Source organism: Barbus barbus (genome assembly GCF_936440315.1).
Source record: "Barbus barbus genome assembly, chromosome: 44".
Classification (NCBI taxonomy): Eukaryota; Metazoa; Chordata; class Actinopteri; order Cypriniformes; family Cyprinidae; genus Barbus; species Barbus barbus.
The window spans coordinates 11189699-11216049 of NC_136722.1; the positions used below are offsets into that span (position 1 = coordinate 11189699).

The following is a 26351-nucleotide window of genomic DNA, read 5'->3' on the forward strand; positions in this document are numbered from 1 at the left end:
TCCTCCATTTGGCACATGCGCCCAGTATTTTTTCCTTCCTCCTGTAAGCCTTTAGAGAACATGTGTATGCTCGCATATTACTCACATGATATGAATCACTCTAAATGTCTCGACCACTGTACGTAAGGATTACCTCTTGCTCTTTTCGCGAATGAATTATGCCACGAGTGGAGGAAAAAAGAGTGAAGACAGATCGCTGTCCAGATGTAGCGCACAGGAGACATATGTTCACATTTACATTTTGGAATCTGTGCTGTAAAGTAGCAGCATTGCTTGCGGCTATCTCACATTACCGCCTTGATGTCTTTCTGCAGGACTACCCCTCCTACCCAACTTTTGGCCAGAGTCAGTATGCGCAGTATTACAACAGTAGCCCTTACACTTCTCCATACATGACCAGTAACAACACCAGCCCCACCACACCTTCCACCACTGCCACCTACACCCTACAGGAACCTCCATCAGGGATCACCAGCCAGGCCCTCACAGAGCAACCGGCAGGTAAGAAAAATTGGTTTGAAGGGGAAAAAAAAAGGTATGGAAGTCCTACAAGAAGTTGCTGCAAAGACAAAATGTGATTGGCTAATTTTGCATTACTGAACCCCGGTGCACTCGTGTAATTTTCTGAATAGTTTTATTTATTTTTAATAAATATTTTTAATTACTCATTGCCGTGTTCTGTTTTAGGATTAAAGGAAATGTCCCTAAACTTAATGCAAAAGGAAATTGTTGGTTATCGGATTTATTAGAGAATATTTTTAGAAATATAATTTCCAGTAGATTATCTTGCTGTCATCTAACAATCACTTAAAGTTAATCTTTAAAAATATATTTTTTAAAATCTCATAAATTATATAAAGCGATTTAAATATGTCTATTTTATAAAAGTATATAAATGTCATTTTTAAATTATTAAGCAATTTCCAAAATAATTATATATATAATGTATAGTTATTATTTACATTGTATATTTATAAAAATTTGTGTTTTTAATAAATATAAATGTGTACAATTATCTATATAATTTATAAGATTTTTATTAGCATTTTCAAAGACTAACCTGAGTGTTTAATGTATGTATACATGCATTATGGCGATCATTAGCATGTAAAGTATTTTTTTTAACTTAAACAAAATTGTTAATATAAAATATTAATATGAATCACATATTAATAGAGTATTATTATTTATATCCATTTATTATTGTTCTTAATTTGTGCCATTTATCTATTATCGGCCATAATGTAAATTTAATTATCATCTTATCTGCATCAGCCAGAATTGATATTGTTTAGTTCTATAAACAAGAAGTTGATATCCTCATAATGTATTTGACACTATCCACCTTTTTTCCTGAGGAACTGATGAGTGCTGCCATGATGGATTCTAACTTCCATTTGGGCGCTCTCATGTTCCAGTCTCCATAGAAATTAATTAATTAATTAACTTAAAATGTGTTAAAATAATGTTTGCTCTTATCATTTTGCGTTCAGAAAAATGGTTGATATTGCCCTTTGTTTAGTCTATTTTTGCTCCTCCAATGACCCAACCTGTTCTTACATTTGCCTTGTCATGTAATTAGGGAAGGATGGTATAGTGCGTAACACCCTCATTGCCATTACTAAAGCTTAAATGGTATCTAGGGTTTAAGGAGTTCATATAAACAGCGTGATATTAGAGCATGTGGGCAGCAGCTACAGCACTGAACACTAGATGAGGTAAACGGATCCAGCCACAATGTGAAGGTGAAAGCCTTTTTTATTTTCCTCTTTTGACATACTTTTTGCCTTTCTTTTTTCTCCTTGCAGGAGACTACAGTACAATCCACAGTCCATCAACCCCCATTAAAGATTCAGATTCAGATCGATTGCGTCGGGCCTCAGATGGAAAGTCACGTGGCCGGGGAAGGAGGAACAATAACCCATCCCCACCTCCCGACTCTGATCTTGAGGTATTGGAACGCTGCCGCTCTGTCAATGTATCTGGCTGGAATGGCAGCAATAGATTAATTACTATTAAGATACTTTTGATTATCTAAAAGCGTCTCTGCTCACTGCTTTACCTTAAAAACAATGCATTTACATGTTTAAGAGTGTTTCCATGCTCAATTTTACATGTTACAACATGTAAATTCCCTAAACAGAGTTTTTTTGGTGAAAGCTTTGTTTTGCATATTTTGCACGCTTAGCATGCAAAAGCCTAAATCTGCGCTCTGTCAGTTTATTTTGTGTGCATCATGTCACATGTTTTGACATGAAGACTGGGGGAAAGAAAAAACAGACTTAAATCTCTTGTAAATAGTTTTCTTGCATTGTTACATTTTGTAAAAAGCAGATTTACGAAAATTGTTTGCATATTGGTTTAAAAAATGCTTTGAATTAAAAAAAAAGTATATATATACTGTATATGTAAATGTATGTATGTAAATACATATAAATATTTTCAAAATATATGCTGTATGTGTGGGTATTTATATATACATGATAAATATGCACAGTATACACACATATATTATGTAAAGAAAATGTTGTATTTTGGATGTGATTAATCGTTTGACAGTATTTGTATATTTGGAAGTATATTATTTCTATCTCGATCATATTTGAGATGTACAGGTCTTGGTCTTTTCATTAACATGACCTCAATCTCTGGAAGGTTTTGGCCCCATTAGCAAGCTGACATCATAGCATGTTAACAAATCTAGTTAATTAGTTTGTTGGTATTGATTGTGTTAATGCATCAGGGGCAGGAGATGGATTGTCCAGTGGTGGTTCTTCCCGCAGTTGCAGGGTGCTATGGTGGCCATCAGTGCTGAATATCTACTGATCCCAGGGCGCATGAATCTATGCACCCTTCTTATTGACAATCAGATCATCTTGCATGCTGAGTGAGCCATTGATTTTGCTCTTTCTTTTCTCAGCGCGTGTTCATTTGGGACTTGGATGAAACAATTATCGTTTTCCATTCCTTGCTCACGGGATCTTACGCCAACAGATTCGGAAGGGTAAGTGATGTATTTTAAATGCAAACACAGGCAAATATTGCAGCAAAGTTTAGAAAAATACACAGAAAGAGGGTCTGTTTGGGTAGACCATCCAGCTTCGAGGAACTCAGAGTTCAGTGTAATTGTTTCTTTTTTTTAATAAGATCGTCGAGGCCTCGCAGGCATTCAGCTCGGCCTGCAGCTGTCTGAGTTATGTGGCTGGAACAGGCATGGATTACAAACCAGTTGCACCGAGAATGTCCATTGACACTTCTTAAGGGTTTTTTGTCCTTTAGAAATGGTTCATTGTTAAGTTTAATTAAATGTTTGCCTTAACTGCCCTTTGAGTGGGGTTCATGTATTATATTAAGTTGATCAAAGTTGAGAAACATTATCTTTAGCTTTAGAGTTATGTATATATATATATATATATATATATATATATATATATATATATATATATATATATATATACTACCATATAAATAAAGGCAAAGAGTCCCCCTCTCTCTCTCTCTCTCTCTCTCTCTATATATATATATATATATATATATATATATTTGAAAGGAATTTGCATTTATGATCAAACACAATATTGTGAAATATTGCTACAATTTAATTTTTTTACACAAAAATAATTAGATTATCATTTTAGGCATCATTACTGAAAAAAACATTGTAATTTGTTGATTTGCAGCTAAAAAAACTTGTATTATCATCTATGTTGAAAACGTTGTGCTGCTTAATATTTTGTGGAAACTATTATACATGTTTTTTTTTTAAGAGTTATTAGATTAATAGAAAGTTTGATAGAACTGGATTTATTTGAAATATAAATCTTTTGTAACATTATTAATGTCTTATGGTCACTTTTGATGCATTTACTGCATGCTTGCTGAATACAAGTATTAATTTCTTACTGTCCCCAAACATTTGGGTAGTGTATATAAAATTATTTTATTATACAAAATGTGTATAAAAATATATGTATAAATAACATTTTGTCTTTATTTATGGGATAATTTAATTAAGGCATAATGGCAAATTTAGCAGGTTCAAAAGGGTTATGAACATGCAATAAGAACTAGTTTACTTCTGCGGTTGTTGTATTTGTTATTTTATATAAACCATCATAAGCTATATTTGAACTTTCAAAACAAACAATTTGGGAAATACGTTGATCTGCAATTCTCAGGCTTTGTCAATGATCTCATGGCTTTATTTAACTCGCTCAACCGTTGGTTCAATTCACCAAATTATAATTTAACAAAAAAAAAAAAAATCTGAGTTCAACATGCGTGTGTTTTTAAACCCTCTTTGTGTCCGAAGAATATAGAAAACTGCTTCCTTGTTTGAGGGAATAAATCACAGACTTGGCATTTTTTGGCTGAGCTTCTTGAAGGGTTTTTTCTTTGTGGTGAGTGTAGATGACAGCAGCGCTCGGATGTCAGTGGAACGGGGCCCGGCGGCTGGTTTGTTCTCTTTGTTCCTCAGGCAGGGTGTTTGATGGGGGTGGTGTTTTGTTTTAAGGGCGAGGGAGCCCTGGCCCTCGACCCTGCGCTGTTTATTTACTTTATCTCGGCTGAGCATGCTGGGTAAAGAAGCGAAACTCTGAGAGTGCCTCAGCCGTGTCCACTCTCTCTCACACACACACTTAAACTGAGCCTCTGGTGCAGCCACGTCTAATCTTAAGTGTGTGTGTGTGTTTCCTTATTGGTTCAAACAGAACCCAATCTGAAATTTCAATTGTTACTATAATATAAAAAAAGTCACGTTTCACACTTAATAAGTTCTGTTTACTGGTTTTGATTGGTCAGGGGAACATACTTAACGAATTTATTGGTAGAATTAGATGGATTAGAAAGTAATTAAAGAGATGAATTTCAAATTTTCTTTTATTACTTTTAAAGACTGAAAGACACTGAAAGTCTCAACACAAAATTATGGTTAATTATTTCATTTTCACCTTCACTAATGTTTGAAAGTTTGGAGTCAGTAAGATTTATTTTTTTTTTGGAAAGAATTTAATACTTTTATTCAGCAAGGATACATTAAATTATATTTTAAATAAATTCTGCTCTTTTGAACTTTCTATTTACCAAAGAAACCTGAAAAAAGATTCCACAAAAATATTAAACATCACAACTATTTAATAGGGCCTATTATATTTATATACAATTCAATTAAATTAAATAAAAAAGTATCATGGTTTCAGCATATTAGAATGAAATAATTCTGAAAAAAAGCATCATGGTTTCCACAAAAATATTAGGCTGCACAACTGTTTTCAACACTGAAAATAATTTAGCACCAAATCAGCATATTAGAAAATTTAATAAATAAAATTAAATTAAAAAAACTATCATGGTTTCAGCATATTAGAATGAAAGAATTCTGAAAAAAAATATATATATTAGGCTGCAGAACAGTTTTTAACACTGAAAATAACTGAATATTAGAATGAAAAAAAAAATTATGGTGGGAAAAAAAATAAAATAAATAAAAATAAAATAAAATAAAATAAAAAAGTATCATGGTTTCAGCATATTAGAATGGAAGAATTCTGAGGGGGGAAAAAGTATCACGATTTCCACAAAATTATTAAGCTGCACAACTGTTTTCAACACTTAAAATAATAAGAAATATTTCTTAAGCACTAAATTGTTCTTTGTCCTCCTCTCTGCTGTTGAAATCTGATTACACATTGCCCTTCCACCAGAAATATGCGTATCCCATCTACCCTGCAACATCGCAAACCGCATAATGCTCCCTTAAATCATATCAGCACACTCATCTCAAACCCTTACATTAAAAACCAAGGTGCTTCACATTTCTCCGATATGAGGCGTAGATGATATAAACAGTAAGAAAACCCAGCGAAATGCATTTCTTCCAGCAAAACCGTTCAGGAAGAACTCTATAAATAGAGCCGTGTTGGAGCGCTCACTGCTGTGGTTATCAGTTATCCTAATTGGCATCAGGGCAGCTCGCTCCCATAAAGCTGATGGTTCGGGCCAGCTGTGTGGCCGTCAGCCCTGGAGGGAAAGCTTGCGGGGTGAGGGGGTTTTAGAGGGAAGGACTTGGCGCCCTTTGGGTGGCGCTGATGTGTGGGGACAGGTGGCAGCGAGAGCAGAAGACCCTCTGGCACTCCAGCCTGCTTGTATTCTTAACTCTCCCGCTGAATGATTGTTTAAATTTAATTGGAGAGGATTCGTCGGGCCAGAGAAGTGCACTTTGCATACCTCTCACCACCAAACCTGCTTTTATTAACTGTCAGATACATACGCAGGTGTTTATATTAAGTCCACTGACTGGCAGGCTCAAAATAGATGGGAGGGGAGGACTATTCAGACGTGTTGGAGAAGAAACAAAGAAATAACCTATTTTTGATTAGGCTATATATTTAAAAGCTTCTTTTATAATTAAAAGTAACAACTCAATAGTGTATATAAACTGTGAAATTATTAACCCTCATGTTCTTATTCTCAGTCTGAGAGACTCCACAACTCTTTTAAAAGCTCAGAAAACATACTTAACGTTGAAGTATCAGGTTGATAACTTCCTGCACTCATGAGAACTGATTATAAACATAATTTTAACTTGCTAACATGCATCCAACGACCGCCGTGAAATATATTATTTTAGTTTGGGGTTTTGGAGACCTCAGATATAAACAAAGGATAATTGCAATAGATTTTCACATGCAAAAAAATTGTAGAAGTGCGTGCCTGCCAATTTCTGTTCTTTTATTTTATTTTTATTTTTTTTACTAATGTGATTAGGACCACAAACCCAAATCTGGAGTTCCTGTTGTTACTATAATGTATAAAATTGACATTTCACACTTAAAAATTTTGATTTGTACATAATAATTACTTAATTGCTACTAAGAACTGGAGTCTCTGAGAGTCAATCTCAACAGAACATGTGGGTTAATGTTTAAAAGTGTGAGGTCAGTAAGATATATATATATATATATTAAAGAAATTAATATATTCATTCAGCAACGATGTATACAATTTAGCAAAAGCTACAGTAAAGACATTTATAATGTTACAAAAGATTTTATTTTAAATACATGCTGTTCATTTGAACTTTCCATTCATCAAAGATTCCTGAAAAAAACAGTTGGTTTCCATAAAAATATGAAGCTGTTTTTAACATTGATGATAAGAAATGTTTCTTGAGCACCAAATCAGCATATTAGAATAATTTCTGAAGGATCATGTGACACTGAAGACTGGAGTAATGGCTGATAAAAATTCAGCTTTGCCATCACAGGAATAAATTACATTTTAAAACACATTTAAATAGAAAAAAGTTATTTTAAAGTGTAGTAATATTTCACAATATTAATCTTTTACTGTCTTTTCAGCTTTGATGAGCAAAAGAGACTGTACTGTGTATGAATAGAAAAAAAAAATATCTGTGTACCATCATAAATATACTAATTTGTTACCCTGGAACACAAAACCAGTCATAAGTGTCAGTTTTTTGAAAATGAATAAATAAGCTTTCCATTAAAGTATGGTTTGTTAGGATAGGACAATATTTGGCCGAGATACAACTATTTGAAAATCTGGAATCTGAGGGTGCAAAAAAATCTAAATATACAGAAAATCGCCTTTAAAGTTGTCCAAATGATGTTCTTAGCAATGCATATTACTAATCAAAAAATAAGTTTTGATATATTCACGGTAGGAAATTTGCAAAATATCTTCATCGAACATGATCTTTACTTAATATCCTAATGATTTTTGGCATAAAAGAAAAATCGATAATTTTGACCCATGCGATGTATTTTTGGCTATTGCTACAAATGTACCCTAGCGTCTTAAGACTGGTTTTGTGGTCCAGGGTCACATTTGTATATTATATTCGGTTTGCTTGAGTACACTTAATAACCTCATCAGTTTCTTTGCTGGTGTTCTGTTCTTCTTGTGTGGTTTCCCCTCCCGCTGTCCGCAGTTAAAACATTTTCATTGTTGAGTGTGACATGTAATCAGTAAAAAGCTCAGGCGTTTCTTCGGGGGGCTTTAAGCTCTAATCCCTGTAGCAGAGCTCTCTGACTCAGCACGGCTGTACAGACACTGGAATAAATCCCCTCCTTTGCTTTCCTCTCTCATTCGCACACTTGCTTTATCCTCTTAATGAACAACGAGAGAGCAGCCACTGATTAGAAAAATAAGCCTGTGTGGAATGAAGATATACTGAATACTAGTCTAAATATCAACTTGTTTTAAACTCGTACTACAGTGTTTCTTTGTTTCAACACTGCGAACTGTCACTCCTAAATATTTGTAGTTCAGTTGAGATGAGAAAATTGACAATATATTCAATATATGCACAAAGAGAAGTCTGTAATCATGAAAAGGTGTAATTTTGTAACGAGCTTCCTTAATGAGTGTTGACTAGGTATTAAAGAGAAGAACACACGGAAATGATTCATTAACAATTTAGAGAGCAGTCGCTCCCATCTTTGTGTCAGCTCAAACACAACGAGAGATCGCCATTACTGCCAGTATTGCATTACGGTGGAAACTGAATACATTGAATACATTTTAAAAAAGAGTCCATTATAATTTAAGTGAGTAATCCATTTTGATTACTGCCAGTTCACAGGTTTAAACATCACTTGCTAAAGCTGTTTTGTGTAGGAAAATGTGCATCTTCCTGTTTCTAGAAGTTTCTATTAAATTCCCAACTTCAGCCTTTCACAAATAGTTGGAAAATGCTTTATCTGATGTGAGAAGATTGTTTGGGGGAAATGCATCAGTAGTAATGTGTAGAAAGATGATCTTGGCTCTGAGGTATGTGGACAGTGATATATTTATGATGACACCTTGACCTCAAGCTCATTTCAACTCATAACGCATCTGAGATTGGGTTTTACTGCCTACAGAGTGTAAAATTAAGCCCTGCTTCTTTTTTAGACAAAAAATTAGCTTTATCATTTTTAAACCTTGTTGAATTGGCTTAGACAGAGGTATGTTTTATAATACATTTTATTTTGAAGTATATGTTATGTTCTATCTATCTATCTATCTATCTATCTATCTATCTATCTATCTATCTATCTATCTATCTATCTATCTATCTATCTATCTATCTATCTATCTATCTATCTATCAAAGTCATATGTATATCTAAATGTTAAATATGTATATATTATCCAAAGTAATTATGGAAAAATGTGTAATATATAATATAGAAAATCTATGAAAGTTTCAGCCAATTATATATTAAAATATTATGTTTCTATTATATATATATATATATAATTATTATATTATATTATACAATTATGTGTATTATTATATATAATATAATTTAAAGCATTTTACTAAATATTATGAAATTATTAAATATAAAATATTTTTTAATTAAATATAAATTGTATAAAGTAAATATTGAAAAATATATGTGCATATGGCATAAACCAAACATAAATATATCTTTATATGTATATATAATTAATACATTTCATTATGTATATGAGTTCAATTATTCCCTATTTGCATATATATATATATATATATATATATATATATATATATATATATATATATATATATGTGAGATATGTAGTATAATGTTCATAATATATTTTCCAAAGTATGTAAAAACGTGTTAACCACGGCTAAAGATACTATTATATTATTACTGATTCTGAACTTCTAATATTAGGCCTGCCTATACAGTATATTATCTATTTTTATGTAGAAAAGATAATAATTATTGGGTGTTTGTTTTTTTTTGTTTTTTTTGGGGTGTGTGTGTTTTTCAGGATCCACCAACATCAGTGTCGTTGGGACTAAGAATGGAAGAGATGATCTTCAACTTGGCCGACACACATTTCTTCTTCAACGACTTGGAAGTAAGTCCAGAACTTTCTGAGACTTTGGGAGATTCATGTTTTTTTGCGGTCACCGTATCTGTCTTCACCCCCTGTGAAGCTTATTGCAAGCCCTCTAATGCGGTGATTACTTCTACAGCTTGCTTTCTTAGCGGCCATATTTAAAACCCATCCCCAAGATGTGGATAAGTCACAACAGAGTGTATACATTACATTACGAGCCCAAGAGCAGTCCATTAAAGTTTAAGCCATAGCATCAACAACCATTTAATAGCAGGGTGCCTATTTCTCGCTAACGTCCCTCAGTGGTGAAGTATTACCTCGGAGCCCATGGGACACTATGAATTTTACATGCGCTGTCAGTCTCCCCGACCTGCGCCCATCACCGGCCCCCTCCCTTCCCTGCCGCCCAGGCCAATTTGTCAGCTTCTAATATTTCTGTACGTGCTCTGACTGTCTGCATGTCATGCTGTGTGCTTGGTGTCTCTGTCAGCTCCGGCCACAGACTCTCAGTCACGGTCTGAAAGCGGCTGCTCTGCCCGCTCTGCCTGATTCATGTCGGATCAGTGTAAAATCTGCCCCCGGGGGCAGTTACTGAGAGGGTATCTAGGTGTCTGTCTGCCCCGCCTGGTGAGGGGTGAAAACGAGACTGGTAGGGTCACTTCTGCTTGTGACTGGCAGCGCTCCACGTGTTCATAGCAGTGAAGTTCAGTTTGTCCAATTCTGGTGTTGCTCGAGCTAGCACTTCATTTAGTGATTTGAACAGATCAGACATATGGCTTGTTAAAATAGCTTCAGGTCCGAAAATATGGACTGTGAAATAATTCAACAAATCCACAACCCCTTAAAATCTTTGTGTCAGAAAAAGACTAAAATTGAAGATGTTATTCACTGGAAATCTATTAAATTAATCTGTTGATTCGGTTCAGACAAAACTGTTCTGAATGATTCGTTCACAAAAAATATGTAATTTTTGATATGCAAATTTCTAAGATAAAATTATCAACATGATCTAAACATTGCTGAAAAGCCTGCTCTCTGATTTGTACTTTTTTAGTAAGTAAAAGGCCTTTTAATACAATTACTTTATTATATATTTTTGCTGTGAATTTTTTTCACATTTTTATACAGTAAATATAACCATAAATAGTTAGAAATATTTCAAGTTGAACACTTGCTGGACTGAAGAAACTTAGGTTAACTCGATTATCTATATTTTAGAAAAATCATGTTAACGTATATGATACAGGAACATTTATTTATATTTTTTTTCAGTCATCACTGTATTAAATTGCATTATTTGCCTGCCCACAATGAAAACTACAGAACATTGAACATAAAACTAAGCATCTTAAAATCATCTTACTAAGACATATTATTGGAGATATAGAGTAACACCTGATATTTTTATTCATTTAATATAAGTAGTCTGGATTTAAAAGTCATAATTAATTTACATTACAAGCTATCATAATTCATACTTTCTTACTTTTTAGCCATATAAATATCAGCAGCTGCAACAAAATTGTCCATTTTTGCAAGTGTTGAATGAACAACCATGGGGGGAGGGGACTATTTTTCTGAATATTATTATTTTATATGTCAGGCTTTACAGGGTTAAACTCACTGAAGATTATCAGTGAATAATAATATTTTTAAAAATCAATCACAAAGCAATCATTTGACTCACATGCACTACTTTGATGATTCGTTGCCTCCTTTTTGAAATCTTCAGTCCAAATTCATTTTAATTGCATGAAAAAGAGCAGCTTGAACATTCTTCACAATATCTTCTTTTGTGTTCCACTGAAGAATTAAAGTCATACGGGTTTGAAAGGACATGAGGGTGAATCAACGATAAAAGAATTTTCATTTTTGACTAAACCATGCTTTTAAGTAGCAGATTTTGTGGACCAGATTTAACCGAGCCCACTGAACCCACCCGAGCCCAGACACCGCTGGCAAGCCGCTTTCCCTCATCCCCAGAACCCGACACCACTGACCCATTGATTTTCCTCTGTGTCCTGCTCGTGGCTGACCCCACGGAGGAGGAAATGTTTTGTTTGATACTTAAGTGTGAGGAGAACTGTTGCGAGCCTGCCAAGTCTCATTAGTCAACGGCCTTGCTCTGCTTTTCCTGCCACGAGAACCAGGGAGAAAGAAAATGTTTGTGCTGCCCGAGACATTCGAGTGACGGGGAGATTCCAATCGCACTCATCTTGATCAAAGTTAATTGGCAGCAATTGGCTGTTAAATATTTCCGTATGTTTGGCTACACTAAATTGTGCTCTCTGCACTTTGTATAATGGATATGCCCCCCGTCATTTAAAAAAAAATATTACAGTTTTGTGACAAAGCTTACATGTGGCTTTTTCAAAACATCTGTCCTGTATTTTGATTTCGTTTCATGTGTTTAAACCGCTCGTGTATGATTTGGCTGTCGAGGCATCTTGTAAAATGATTGGATTGTGCAATGCGCAGTTTTTCCTTTCTGCTATATCTCAGCAACAGAATTTTTGCATTTCGTTTTGACACTTTAAAGCTAAGGACATTTCTCTTAAAACGACAATTGCATGCATTAGCAGAAAACTTACTTTAAACCGTAACAGAATGTTTTCTTTGAACTAAAGGGGGTGTTTAGAAGGACAGACCAAAATTGTGGAGAATTTTAAGCTGTAAATAATACCACAGCAGATATGTATTTGAGGCCTTGAAGAAATGCACATGCTCGGTCTAATTTAGTCAAAGCCATAAAGGGATTTCCCTCTGGCTTTGCACATACAAATGCCTAATAGTGATTGGTGATTGTCAACTGTGTAACTTACACAAATGTGCAAAGGACAGCCGGCGCAGTCCAGAAATACACCAACAGCCTCTCAGCATTCGTTTTGTGCCAAACTCTTACAATGCTCATTTTGTGGAACAAAACAAGACTAAAACTTGTAAATATCACTGTTTAGGGTATAAATCCACATGGATACATTTTCTCGTGGTCACATCCTGTCTGATTAAAATGTCAGGGTGTGTTGGTGATGTGTGGGGTCATGTTGCATTGTGTTGTCTTACATTATTCTGTGCAGTTGATGGGTTGTGTTATTTGTTCGCCATTCTGCCTGCTTTCTTGCACCTGTGTGTGATTGGAGTTTGATTATATTCTCATATTTACATGATTATTGATATAGAGGAATGTAATAAAAAGGAAAAGCCATGTCGTATTGGTCATAAGCGATGTACTTCACACACACACACTACTGTGACCTAGCAGACACATAAAGACGCAGAGGTCTTTGGAAAAAGAGACAGTCTTGTTTTTTTGGCTCACTTAATTATTGATATTTTAAAATGACAGAATATATTTCATGCTTGTCAGCAATATGATCCTTGTATTGATAGCAGTATATTGATTACATTTTCTTCACGAGAAAGGAAGATTTTAGTGGTTATATTCAGGAACCGCAAGTTTTATACTAAAATAGTGTGTGCAGAATGTCTGGTGACATTTTTATGAATATTTTTATTGAACGGTTAATTAAAATGTGTGTTACTGAAAAATATTTTTGTATGTTTAAATCTTTTTAAACATGTATTTATGTATTTATCTTAAAAATTGCTGTGCCTTTTTACATTTTTGCATTTATAAATATAAAGGATATTTATGTTTAAAAATCTTCCACTATATACTATATTTTGTCATATTTATTTACACATTAGCATTAAGTACACTAGCATTCAAAAGTTTAGGGTCAGTAAAAACTGTTTATGTTTTTGAGTAATATGCTCACCAAGGATGCATTTATTTGAACAAAAATACAGTAAAGATGGTAATATTGTGAAATATTATTACAATTTAAAATAACTTTTTTCTTTTTTTAGATATTTTAAAGTGTCTTTTCTTTGCTGAATTTTAAGCAGCCATTACTCCAGTTTTCAGTGTCACATGATCCTTCAGAGCTCATTCTATGCTGATTTGATGCTAATTTTTTAAATTATTTTCAATGTTAAAAACAGTTGTCCTGCTAAAACATTTGTAGAAACCATGATATTTTCTTCCAGGATTTTTTGGATGAAAAAATAAGTTCAAAAGAACAGCATTTATTTGAAATAAAAATATTTTGTAACATTATAAATGTCTTTACTGCCACTTTTGATCAAATTAATGCGCCCTTGATAAAATAAGAGATATATATTTTTTTTTTTTTTCAAAAAAATAAATCATAAAGGTCCAAACATTTGCAAAGTATTGTATATACATAAAGTTTACTTCTTTTTTTGTTTTAGAAACTTAATATTGACAATTGAATTTGAAACTAAAATAAACCCATTACAAATCCTTTAATTTGCTTAAATATTTAATTATTTTTATGAGAAATCAAGGCACAAGAAATAGCAATTTTACAGGAGAAATCACACATTTAATATGAGTAAAGAAATGCACAGAGATTTAGTTGGCATGCTTCTCTTTGGTTATACCACAACTGGTTATACCATGATTCTTGTATGCAGTTACCCCTGTTTGTGTGATATGCTGCATGCAGTACCTGAGTGTGAGGACATGTTGGGGATGAAAGCATTCTTGTGTGTTGGGTGAGAGGTGGAGTGCGGGTTGGTGTGTGGGAATGTGCGTCTCTGGAGGCCCGGCCGTGCTCCCTCTCAGCGGGGAAGGGCCACGGCTCGCCGGGAGAGAAAACAACACAGAGCTGTCTGCAGGACAGAGTTCTCCTCCCTGGCTCTGCCGAGGTGGGAACGGTTTCAATTATCCCTGGTCGTACCTCCACAGACGCATACCTGAGGCCAACCCTGTGACATTGCAAACGGGACGTTTTTAGCACCTCCAGGATGAAGGGCCTTCGCTTATCAGTTTACAACTGGGATTGAGTAGAGGTGTGACTTTTTTATAATTGGCATTTTTTGTGACTTTAAAAACATTTAACAACACAGTGTTATAGTCTAACATCTTTCCAGTGCAATTCACCTATCTTAGTTTGCAGTTTTCCTCTCGGTTATTTAGGTAGATACCTTTGTTATGTAATATACAGTATTTCTGGCCAATACCACAAGCAAATGTTCCATCAAAATTCCTTGAGCTCCTTGGACCAAGCCAAAATAGAGGAGTGACTCTTTTGAAAGTGAAATAAGTCATTATCATAACTTTCCCTGCGCGTGTTGTGTGTTCGGGAATGCGATTGACTCTGTGGATTTAATGTGTTTTTACGTCTAGACGCAGGTAGTGTCTTTTGGCTGTCAGGGCTTCAGAGGTCCCCAGGCAGGAGCCCTGATGTGTTTTGGAATGACTAAAAAGAGAACAGAGAGCTTTTAAAGTCAGCCTGTCTATCTTCTCTCAGCATTGGCCCCTCTCTTACCCATCAGCCCACAGTAATGAGGCCTGAAAGCAATAAGGGTTGTGCATCTGTGGAAAATGTAGTGTTACAAACAATATGGTGACAATTGATGGTTTGCTCATCCTTATGTAGTTTTTTTGGATTGAATCAATATTGTTTTTTAAATTAAGATCCTCAATTTAGACAATATGTGAAAAATGTGTCAAGTCATATGCTGATATAATCCTCAAACCGTTAATAAGAGCAGGTGTTTGCTTTTCTCCCTATTTGGACGGACTTTTGTTTTAACTGGCATCACACCTATAAGGTAGAAATGCAGTGGAACATTTGGCCCTTGTATGTATGTGTTGGGACCATGTTTGGCCAAATTCGAACCATATTTTCCGTTATCTTCTCTCCATCATAGTCACATTACTTGAGTTTACTGTACTTGAAGATCTGGGGCCGGATTCATGAAATATACTTAATAATGAAATTCTTCTTAACTGCGTTTCTTATTCTTTATGAGTAGAGTTAAGAATATGTTGTATCGTAAGTATCGTATCGTAAGAAATTTCTTTCTTAAAGGGTTAGTTCATTTTCATTACCATCTTCCGCCATTTGGTGAGCACCCCAGAACGTTATCAATGTAATCAGCGTTGTTTTCATTCAGTAGAAATCGCGTGCATACAACGCTTATTATGTTGATTACGTTCTGGGGTACTGTCCAAAATGGTGGAAGACTCGGGGTGAAGAATTGCTGAATAAATTACGTTATAATTGTTTTCTTTGCACACAAAAAAATTCTCGTAGCTTCGTAAAGTTACGGTTGAACCCCTGATGTCACGTGGACTATTTTACCGATGTCCTTGCTACATTTCTGTGTGTTGATCGTGGTAATATCCTTGCTGTCTATGAAGGGTCAGAGGTTTTAGAACGACATGAGGGTGAGTAATTCATGACAGAATTTTCATTTTTGGGTGAACTATCCCTTTAAGAAGATTTTCATGAATCCGACCTCTGCTCTTTTCCATCTTCATATGCCAGAGTGTGAAAAGCCTCGGTTTTAGGAAGGTCCGCTTCCAGAGAGCTTTGTTTTACTCGGCTGTTTGAATTCCATGACTGTTCAAGCACAAACTGTGGATTGGAATGAAGTGGGTCTGAAGAACTCTCTTTGTTCTCCATATCCTGTGTCCGACCCACAGGTAAGCCGCACCCTCCCTCTTTCCCCTCTACCTCTCTCACCCTTCGCGTGGGCCAACTGTGGTGGGAAAGTGAAGGGGGGGCAAACACTGGGGTCATGAACCCCCCTCACAGACGGGGAGATGACAGACCCTGCCAATGGAGTGGCAGCATTGAGAACCTGCGAACCATGGATTGGGCTTTTTCACATGGACTTAGCTTGTAGGCTTGGAGGAATGTTGTGATGATGGCTGTAATCACTCACACTGTGCCTTTGTTACCTGGGACGCTCACCTGTGTGGGGAGCTGGTTCCTTCTCCAGACTAAGCTTTAGCGGAGTTTAGGGTCTGGCCCAAAGGCACGGCCAGGGATGAAAGCTCCTGAGCTGAGAGAGAAAGAGAGAGGGGAAAAAAAAGAGAAAAGGTGGCAGCCAGTGAGAGTAATGCAATACGGATGTTTCCAGCTCGGGACGAGAGGGAAAGTGAGGTTCGTAGTTTTAAATAATCATTTTCTTTTTTGACATTCTGCAGCAGTCGCTTCTGTGCAGTCAGCAGCAAAGCCCTTCCTCTGGCCAACAGGAAGAATCAGCCAGTCCGGCCTGATTGCTTAATGACAGATGCCAGCCGAACAAAGGAGGCTCTGATAGCTCGCATAAATGAAAAGGTTTTTCTAGGCCTGGATAGTCAGAGGAGGAACTGAAAGGAAAATGAGAGCGACTGAATGGAAATAGAGAAGAGCTGATTTCAAGGTGTTTATTTTGTAGTTTGTTAGGCTTCTCTTGCAGTTTCCCACAGTTTTTCCCATACATTTACACATTTATTTCTTTTACCAGGACCTTCGGATAGTTTAACGAATGAGAAGGGATCGAAAAATTGATGAATTTAACAGAGACAACGTGTTTGTGTAAGACGTAATTATGTACGGATTGCAGAGGAGGATCTTTACACAGCCTACAGTAGGAACATCTGGTGTTAGTTAGCAGCGATCGTAGGTTTGTAAGAACCACTGCTTGGTGAACAAGGAGAAGTACAATAAAAGAAAAGACAACCTCATTGCCATCTCAGTTTTTCCTATATATTAATTTATTCATAAGCACATAACAAATATTTAATTGAAAATGTAAATAAAAAATATATATATGTATTTTTTAAGATTTTTTGGTGCATAATATCATGTATCACAATGCAAACATTTGTAAAAAAAAAAAAAAAAAAAAAAAAAAAAAAAATTTAATAATATTGTTGCATAATCTTTTTTATTGATTTTATGGGAAAACGGTGTCACTGCTTATTAATATTTAAAAATGAAATTACTATGAAAAATCTAAAATCATTAAAACAATTGAGATTATTGTATGTTATTATTTGTTTGAGATAAAACAAATATATATATATATTTATTTATTTATCATTGACCCCATTATCTCAATTGATTTTTTACCACCAGCTCAGTCGTGCTATACTTCATACAATATTTATATTACCTCATCCTTTCAACATAACACCTTCTTGAAGATACCGTCAGCCACCCGTGAAGATCAACCACATGCTGTATTTAACCACTTAAAGCTGGCCCATCCTCGATCATTAGGCTTAACGGTGTTTACGAGTGCTTAAGAAGCTGCCCTAATGAGTCTCAGGAGTTACTGTAAGACATTAGGACCAGGCGGCTCCATTAGGGTCCGTGTGCAGCTACCAGAGAGGCAGTCAAGTGGTTTATGTGGGCTCCAGCTGTGTGCAGTAATTGCTAGAGGTTGTGCATTCTTTCTCTGCCCTCACTTTCATCCCGGAGGTCTGGAAGCCCACAACATGACTGTTAATTGTGTGTCGTAATAACCAGCGAATTAAAAGGCAATGTAAACATGTGGTGATTCCGTCAAATGGAGATGGTAACGTACTAAGAGACCTAGGCAGCTGCACACACTTGAATGGGGATGGTACCTCTAGAATGTGTTTTTGATAGACAGTTTTTATAGTTTGGATTTTTTTATAAATAATACTTCGGTTGGAAATATTTCAATATATTTTATTTATCTGAAATGGCGCATTTGTCATCATAACCGTTAATACTCAAGATTAAATGTTGAGATGGAGGCCCCAGCTTTCTGTAATGATTTTGACCTGTCCAAAGGTCCTCTCTGGAAAACAAATTGGTACTTCAGAAGTATTACAGATCCATCGCTGACTATCTAGAAACAGATTACACAAATAGCTTGAGGTGTTCCTGAGCCACGGCTACAATTGGCAGTCTATCTTTTGGCCCCGCAACACTCCGAGTTCTCCATGTGAGGTCAGCCCGGCTCCCCCCTCACAAACGCCCCTGCCTCCAGCCCCGCTCCCCTTTATCTGAGTCTGTGGAGCCATGGAGAGGAGGAGCAGGGCACCGGGTCAAAGTCTTTTCCTCTTTGGATCTCGAGGCTTGCTGGGAGAGGCTTGGCGAGAGAATGGCTGCATTAGAGCAGGGGTTGGGGGTCAAGATTTTAATTCTGTTAAAGAACAGCTGGTTTGAGTTTCTCTTCACGTCGCTCTCCCCTCCCTCTCCCCACAAATCCAGAGAGATGAAAAATTTGTTCAGAGGGGAACCAGTAAAATAAAAAAGGTTTACGGTCTAAAGCGTTTACCCCTACCCTGCTGTAGCATTAGACAGGAATGCAATAACGTCAGCATTTGGCCAGGTTCAGATTGAGTTAACACAAGGAAGTCCTTTTTGTATTTTGGTGTCTTAGCAGCCTGTTGAAAACTAATTAAAAGGCTTAAAGTTCTGGAAAGGAAATTCGAAAGAATGGCTAAAAGGAAATACCCCCTTCTAAAATTCAACTACCAAGTAAATTGTTAGATTAAAATTTAAATATGAATGGAGGTTTAAGAGAAGAATTGGCAATGTCAGTCCATTTTTCTTTTTACTTCATTGGATGGGGTTTAATGCATAATTATAAGTTACATATATAAAAATTGGTATATTTTGTGTATTTATAATTAGAAATTAAACTCCATCTATATATTTTAAATAAAGTTTACATAGAGAGGCTTAATTCAGTATAATTATAATTAATATGACTGTATTTAATCTTTTATAGATAGATAGATAGATAGATAGATAGATAGATAGATAGATAGATAGATAGATAGATAGATAGATAGATAGATAGATAGATAGATAGATAGATAGATAGATAGATAGATAGATAGATAGATAGATAGATAGACTATTTATACATTTATATAGTGAGGTTTAATTCATAATTATAAATAAATTTGATTTTCCTGTTTATATTTAATATATATTGTATTTAATAATTTATTTAATATTTAATAATAAATGTAATATATATTTATTTTTGGTTTAAATAACATTTTACATTTTTATATTATTATTATTATTATTTTTTTTTTTTTGATATTTATTTATTTTCTTGCAGATGATTTTTGGAACACACAAGCCGCCAACTCTGTCTTTCCATGAGATTTTTGTTTGATTTGAATGCTCATGCCCTGCTCACTAACATCTCGAGCTCTTGTGAGGGGAGGGGGAGGGAGAATGACTATAAATGGAAAACTAATAACAGATTTTCAGTCTGCTTTCTCCAAAACGCTGGCCTCAGGCTGTGTTGGTGTGTGGCTCGGCAGCAATCAGAGGTCATAATTTCATTGGCGGTTAGCATCAGGTTCAATTTTTCTAGTACGTTACATTTACCAGAAAGTCTGGTTTGTGTTACTGTGTACACTGGCTGAATCAGCTCTGAGCTGTAGAATCATTCAGCCTCTCCAAGAAGTGGAGACCCTGAAGGGGGCACAGACCCTCTCATTATCCCACAGCTATCTCTTTGTTCAGGCACCGGACTTTGGACTAGCAGACCTAACACGGAGAGGCCGTTTCTACCTTCCCGGAGTCTGCCAATACCGATACCTTACGTAGAGATCCCACTAGTGGTAGTGGCCAAATGGGTCGGATTCCCGGTCCCCTGATGATGGTGTTTATTTTTATTAAGATTTAGCAGGTGGGGGGTTAGAGGCTGGAAGTGGTTGAGGGTTGATTTGAGCTTTTGGGAGAGAGCTTAACCTTCAATTGGGAATTCCACAGTTTTTGACATTATTCACTTCATGGATTCAAGCTGCCAAATCGCAACCAATTTTGCACATGAAAACCATTAATCAAATTAGTATATTTTAATTCTAACCAGCTCACCATGGCCACCCTTTGTTTTTGCTTGTTTCCAGGAGTGCGATCAGGTCCATATCGATGACGTGTCGTCAGATGACAACGGGCAGGATCTAAGGTAGAGCTAGCACCATACTAGCGCTTTCACGGTTCACTCTAACTGAAGTCGAGCTCAAAAGCCATTCTCTCTCTTTTTCCCTCCTCTCTGTTTAGTACATATAATTTTAGCACAGACGGATTCCACGCTGCTGCCACTAGTGCCAACCTGTGTCTGGCCACCGGCGTACGAGGAGGTGTGGACTGGATGAGAAAGCTAGCCTTCCGCTACAGACGAGTAAAAGAAATTTACACCACCTATAAAAATAACGTCGGAGGTAATCCCCCAATAAACTGCTTTGCTAAAATTGGTGGGGAAGAGGGGTGGTGTGTCAACAAAAGCACTCATAAGTTTCTCAAATAATCGCTTATGCAGAAACCACTTGGTCTGGGTAAATTTCGAAATTTCTCAAAGTATTCGCAGGACGGTCCAACTCAAACAATGTTTCTGTTCATTTCAGGTCTGCTTGGCCCGGCCAAAAGGGAAGCCTGGTTGCAATTGCGAGCAGAAATTGAAGCCCTGACTGACTCCTGGTTAACACTGGCACTGAAAGCACTAACATTAATCCACTCAAGGTGGGCCTTAGCACGAGCGAATTATATAGAGCCTATCTCTGATGCACATAAATCAACGAGAGGCATGAATAACGCACTTTATGCCCCAATACCTCAAAGAACAGTGTATTATTTTGAAAAACAGCATTTTAAGTGACAACAATTAAAGATCCATTTATCATGGAGCGTTCTGGGTGACAAATGGCGCTCCTGGTTAGCCTTGTCCTCCCTTGTGAGATTTAACTTTCAATTACAGATCAAACTGTGTGAACATCTTAGTGACCACAACACAGCTCATACCTGCCCTCGCCAAGGTCCTCCTGTACGGATTGGGAGTTGTATTTCCAATTGAAAATATTTATAGCGCCACGAAAATAGGTAAGTGTGAGCTCAGTATTAACTATCTGTGTGTATGAATGGACTCTATCGGAGTGTGGCCATAATTACGGTGATATTACGTGTAAACAGTGCGAGACACATAGCGTGTGATTGGGTTAGGCTGCAGAAGTGGCAGACACACGAGAGGGTTGATGTTCAGGAAGAGGTCTAACCAGGCTGGGATTATTTTCTTGGAGCCCAGCCTGAACTGGGTCTCTCCTTTTCAGGTCTACATATGAAACCACTTCGGCAAATTTATGTCATTCCACTTTGACATTTTTTTCTTCTTCTCGGCCTCTCCGCTTTTTTGAATGCAAAATAAACACAGACCTGTACTTTCATTCGCGCAAAGCTCAGCGCCTCCCTCGCTGCGGCATTTGCATGTGAGGTTGATTTAGCTTGTTAAACTCCATTTGTCCCACGTGGTGGGAGGAATAAGGCACACTTAATGCTTTTCAGACTACTTTTATCTGAGCATCGATCTTATCGTATCTCCAAGCCAAGGCAAAGTGTTTATACTGCGTAATTTTGTGTAACTTATTGCGTATTTAAAGAGCCCCTCACCGGGGCTGGATCTTGGATGTGGCTTCCTTGCTTTCCGCAGCAACCTAAACCTGTTTCTCCTCTCCCCAGGAAAAGAGAGCTGCTTCGAGAGAGTAATCCAGAGGTTTGGGAGGAAAGTTGTTTATGTGGTGGTGGGGGACGGCATGGAGGAGGAGCAAGGGTCGAAAAAGGTATGAAGATGCCTAGAACTCTATAGCACTTTTCCTTCAAACCTTCAATTTATTCAGTCCATTCCCTGAAAATGTAATTGGACCAGTGAGAGAATGATTCTTGCATTGTAATCAGCTCAATTCCACTGACAGCTCGAATGTAAAGGGAGGCGAGATTACATAATTACACATCCCTACGTGTGACTGTGCCGTCTCACCGTGTGTAATGCTAGACAAGTCCTCTCAGGCATATTAGAGGGGCCGGTTCATACATATAGCATGCGTTTTAGATGCTTAAATCATTGTTAGATAAGTCAAGGATATTCAGAGGAGCATTAGGAGTGTTGTTTTCCTGACTCTTGTTGTTCAAACCAGAAGATTTGTTACCTGCCGCCTGTGTATTCAGAATATCTGCCAAGTTTTCCAAAGCTGAAAGCCACAAATCCTGAAATTATTCATTGTGTAATTAATTAGCAAAGCTGCTTGTTGATCAGGCAGGTTCCAAACGGACAAAAACATGTTGGTGTGATTATTATATTGTGCCAAATGATTCGTTCCATGTTGTCAGTTAATCATGCAAGGAATGTGAATGTAGGAAGTTTAAGCATTACATGTCAGTCCCCATTTCCTCGGAAACAAAGTGTTTAGATGTAGCACAGGGGATTTTAATAAGTCCTTGGCACTTGAGAAACCTGGCTTGATATAAAATGCCATAGTTTTGTCAGATACAACACTAGTGTCAAGGGTGACTTTGTATGAAACCACCAAAGCAAAGTTAAACCTTTGTATACTTTAGTTTTTTCATTTTATCCCAGAAACAATTCCCCTCTAGTTAATAACTCGACCGAGGCAAAAGGAGATACCATCTCTGGCTTTTAAAGTTAAAAGCAAAGACAATTTACAAAACAAAAGAAAAGAGTCTTTTAAGGGTCAGTGCAAGCTTCTCTAAGCGGAACATATGCCTGAGAGAGGCTATACCTTTGATAAGACTCAGTAATGGTTTGTGTGTAGACTACTCTGAACTGACAAGCTTCTTTCATTCTGGCAGAATCATATTTCCTTGTGGCCTCTCCCAGGAACAATGCTTCATTTGCAATGTTGTGTTCAGATAAGTTATATATATATAGTGCATTTAATAGTTATTTCCGACCAAGCCTTTCTGTTTCCAGAGTAGTAAAACATTTTCCTGTGTTTTCTATGGGGGCCTTCATTGTTTTATATATTTTAAATAGTTTATTATATTTTTCCAACAATATAAAAATACATTCTTAAAATTTATACAACTATTCAAATTAAACGAAATATAAAAAATATATATATTTTTTTTAACCTAAATTCCCTCACTGCTTATTAATATTTGAATAACATCTACCCACCAGATCATCCTGCAGAAAGAAAAAACAAAACAAGAAGTAAAGAGGACCCTTCAAGAACCTTATGACTATGTGTCAAGGTCCACAAGTTTCTTAAAATCTTTTCATGACCAAGTTTAGGCTGTACAATATCATGTGAGGTGACTCCCCAAAAATGAAATCATATGTTGTGAATGAATAATTCAAGTTATTTATTATTATTACAAAAAGTTTTTCCCCTTCATTTTAATGTTATTGAGCTAACTGTCAAAATTAGATCTTTTTTATTATTATTTCCTTAAATGATATTTACTGAGTGATCTCATTGGTATGGTGCTGCTTCAGTGGTTCCTCTTCTCAAGTCTCGTGTGATGTTACGGGCCATCGAGGCTGTTCAGACGGCACTCACGGGCGTGATTGTTTTTCTAAGTGAAGTGTTCATTGCAGGTTTTGTGTTTCTTTATTTTCTCTTTAACCCTCTAACACTCTCTCTCTCCCTGTGTCTTTCCAGCACAACATGCCTTTCTGGAGGATCTCTAGTCACTCTGACCTCATGGCCCTGCATCACGCTCTGGACCTGGAGTACTTGTAGCACTGTGACGGCCCTGTTGCTCTGTCCCAGGCCGTGCAGGGGCCCTGCAGACCCATACCCAGCACTGCTGCATCGTCCAAGCATCTGCGTTTCAGCAGCACCAGACCAAAAACAAAACCTTTCACACACATAACGTAGAGAGAGAGCAACACGCTCAGCGTGTTGACACATGGCCGCAATTCGTCTTAACCCTAAACCTTTTTCGAAGTGGAGGAGAGTGAATTTATGGCGCTGCAGCTGCTGGCCCTGGTTACTGTGAATTGGCTTTTTTTCCGAAGCCATCAAAATGTTTAACAGCCCTGTCTACGCGGGGGACTCGGGAAGGGTTCACACCTGTGACAAAAACTGAGCTACCGATGCCTTTGGAACTCAGCAGTACTCCAATCCCACTGCGACTTGGTGTAATGTTTTGTCTCGTTATGTCTCAACCGATGGTACAAAGACAGTGGGGCACAACCGCTTCGTTTTCCTCGTTTCGCCCTGGATGTCCTACACTTCTTATTTATAATCTTCGAGAGACGCACCGGCCCTGAAAAAGAGACTTGTGCCTTTTCGCATTGCAAAGTACTTTGATTCCACTACATCAAGAAGTTTAGAGGAAAAAAATGGATTTTCTAAGTAATTTAAAGAAAAAAATTTAACGAAACGTTATTTACATTGCAGAGACAATCGTGTACAGACATTTTTTTTTTTTGTGTGTGTGTAAATTTGTAATCACTGGACTATTCTTTCCTATATTGATTAAGGTACATGCTGTGGAAAGCCGTTTCATGGAAGTACGTACGTAAAGGCATTGGCGCAGTAGCTCGTGCAAAGCCTGAAAGTGTTGACGTGTTCGAGGTTTCATTCAATAAATAAATGTAGATAAGGATTTTTTGTGATAATTGTTTTGTCATGACCAAAAGCATGGATGTCAAGTGTCAATAATTTTGTATTTTTCTTCAGTGATGTTTTGTTTCCTCCTTTGTGCGCTTCTGCTCCCCAAAGGTGGTGAGAACTTGCAGAGTCCATGTAGAGACTTTCCCCGCGATGAAACGGGACTCTTTCAGTCAGGATTTCAAAGTGAATTAAATCCCAATGGTAGCTCAAACTCCAAGGAAGAACATAAGCAGCATAATAAGAATAATAATCTTCTGAATGTCAAGCATCAAACTGAGTGTAAATGTCTGTATCCCCAGTAATATCTCCTGCTCAAGCTGGACATTGAACCTCAGCGTCCACGACGGGCATTTAAGCTTAAATAGGTTTTATTATCTTTTGTACTGGCGCTAAAGCAGAGAGTCTTGTACAGCAAGTGTAATTTTGTATGAAGTAGTCTTTTTATTTTGATTGTGTCCACTTGGAAATCGCTGTAGTTGGATTTTCATGATGCATATTGGTAGGTAACTGTGGACTGGAAACTCTAGCTCTTAGACTTTAAAAAAGAAAGCCACTACTCACTCACACCTACACACACACACACACACTCACAATGGAGTTGAGAACATACATGTGTTATCGACTGTGAATCTCCCCAGCTAACTCGATCTGTTTTTAATTTTCCCTCCCGGCACATGATGTTCGGCTCCTGCAGGTGAGGTCGTCTTCTCTGGCCTAGTTTTTCTCACCACATTTACAATTTCACCCCTCTTATTGCATCGCCCGCCACCCCCCGTACCGGGGAATCACATTTTGCTGCTAGATCACGGTAACAGTAGATGTTTTCTAGATTTAACACACATTTTTTTTTATAATAAATGATGCAATCATAATGCAAACTGGAAATAATTTACAATATGTGGGCCTCATTGTGAAACAGTTTGTTGTGTCTGCAAAAAGATGTGTACAGATGTTTTTGACATTTATTATTTGATTGTGTTTAAATTAATAAAACTGATTTGTGAACTGTTACACATATTTTTCCCTTTTTGCAAGTGATTGAAATGGTGGCTCTGCCACAGAGTTATTATTTATTGACTGTTTGGTCTTGCGATCAAATGCCCCCAAAATTAGGTGTTTCGGAATGGCAGTTTTTTTGCAACTGATGAATGTCCAGAGATCATTATTTAAACATTTTATATATTTATACATGCATAGAAGGATACTTTATAAAAGTCCCATTTTATGGGATGGGAATGTAGATTTTGTGTGGCCTCCTCTACCGTTTGGTGGTCTGCAATTCAGCATTT

General features: G+C 36.7%; 1 protein-coding gene across 2 annotated transcripts in view; it reads left to right on the plus strand.

Annotated features, from left to right (window-relative positions):
• LOC306862987 (protein phosphatase EYA1-like) overlaps positions 1–26072 on the plus strand; it is a 45282-nt gene extending 19210 nt beyond the window's left edge. For both annotated transcript variants that reach the window (XM_079406117.1, XM_079406118.1), the window contains exons 8-17: positions 315–501; positions 1809–1951; positions 2921–3004; positions 9771–9860; positions 20557–20615; positions 20711–20871; positions 21055–21169; positions 21405–21526; positions 22160–22260; positions 24103–26072. In XM_079406117.1, the coding sequence (XP_079262243.1) occupies positions 315–501; positions 1809–1951; positions 2921–3004; positions 9771–9860; positions 20557–20615; positions 20711–20871; positions 21055–21169; positions 21405–21526; positions 22160–22260; positions 24103–24183 (1143 nt within the window). In that variant the 3' untranslated portion in view covers positions 24184–26072. The remainder of the gene's footprint in view (positions 1–314; positions 502–1808; positions 1952–2920; positions 3005–9770; positions 9861–20556; positions 20616–20710; positions 20872–21054; positions 21170–21404; positions 21527–22159; positions 22261–24102) is intronic.
• The last annotated feature ends 279 nt before the right edge of the window (positions 26073–26351 follow it).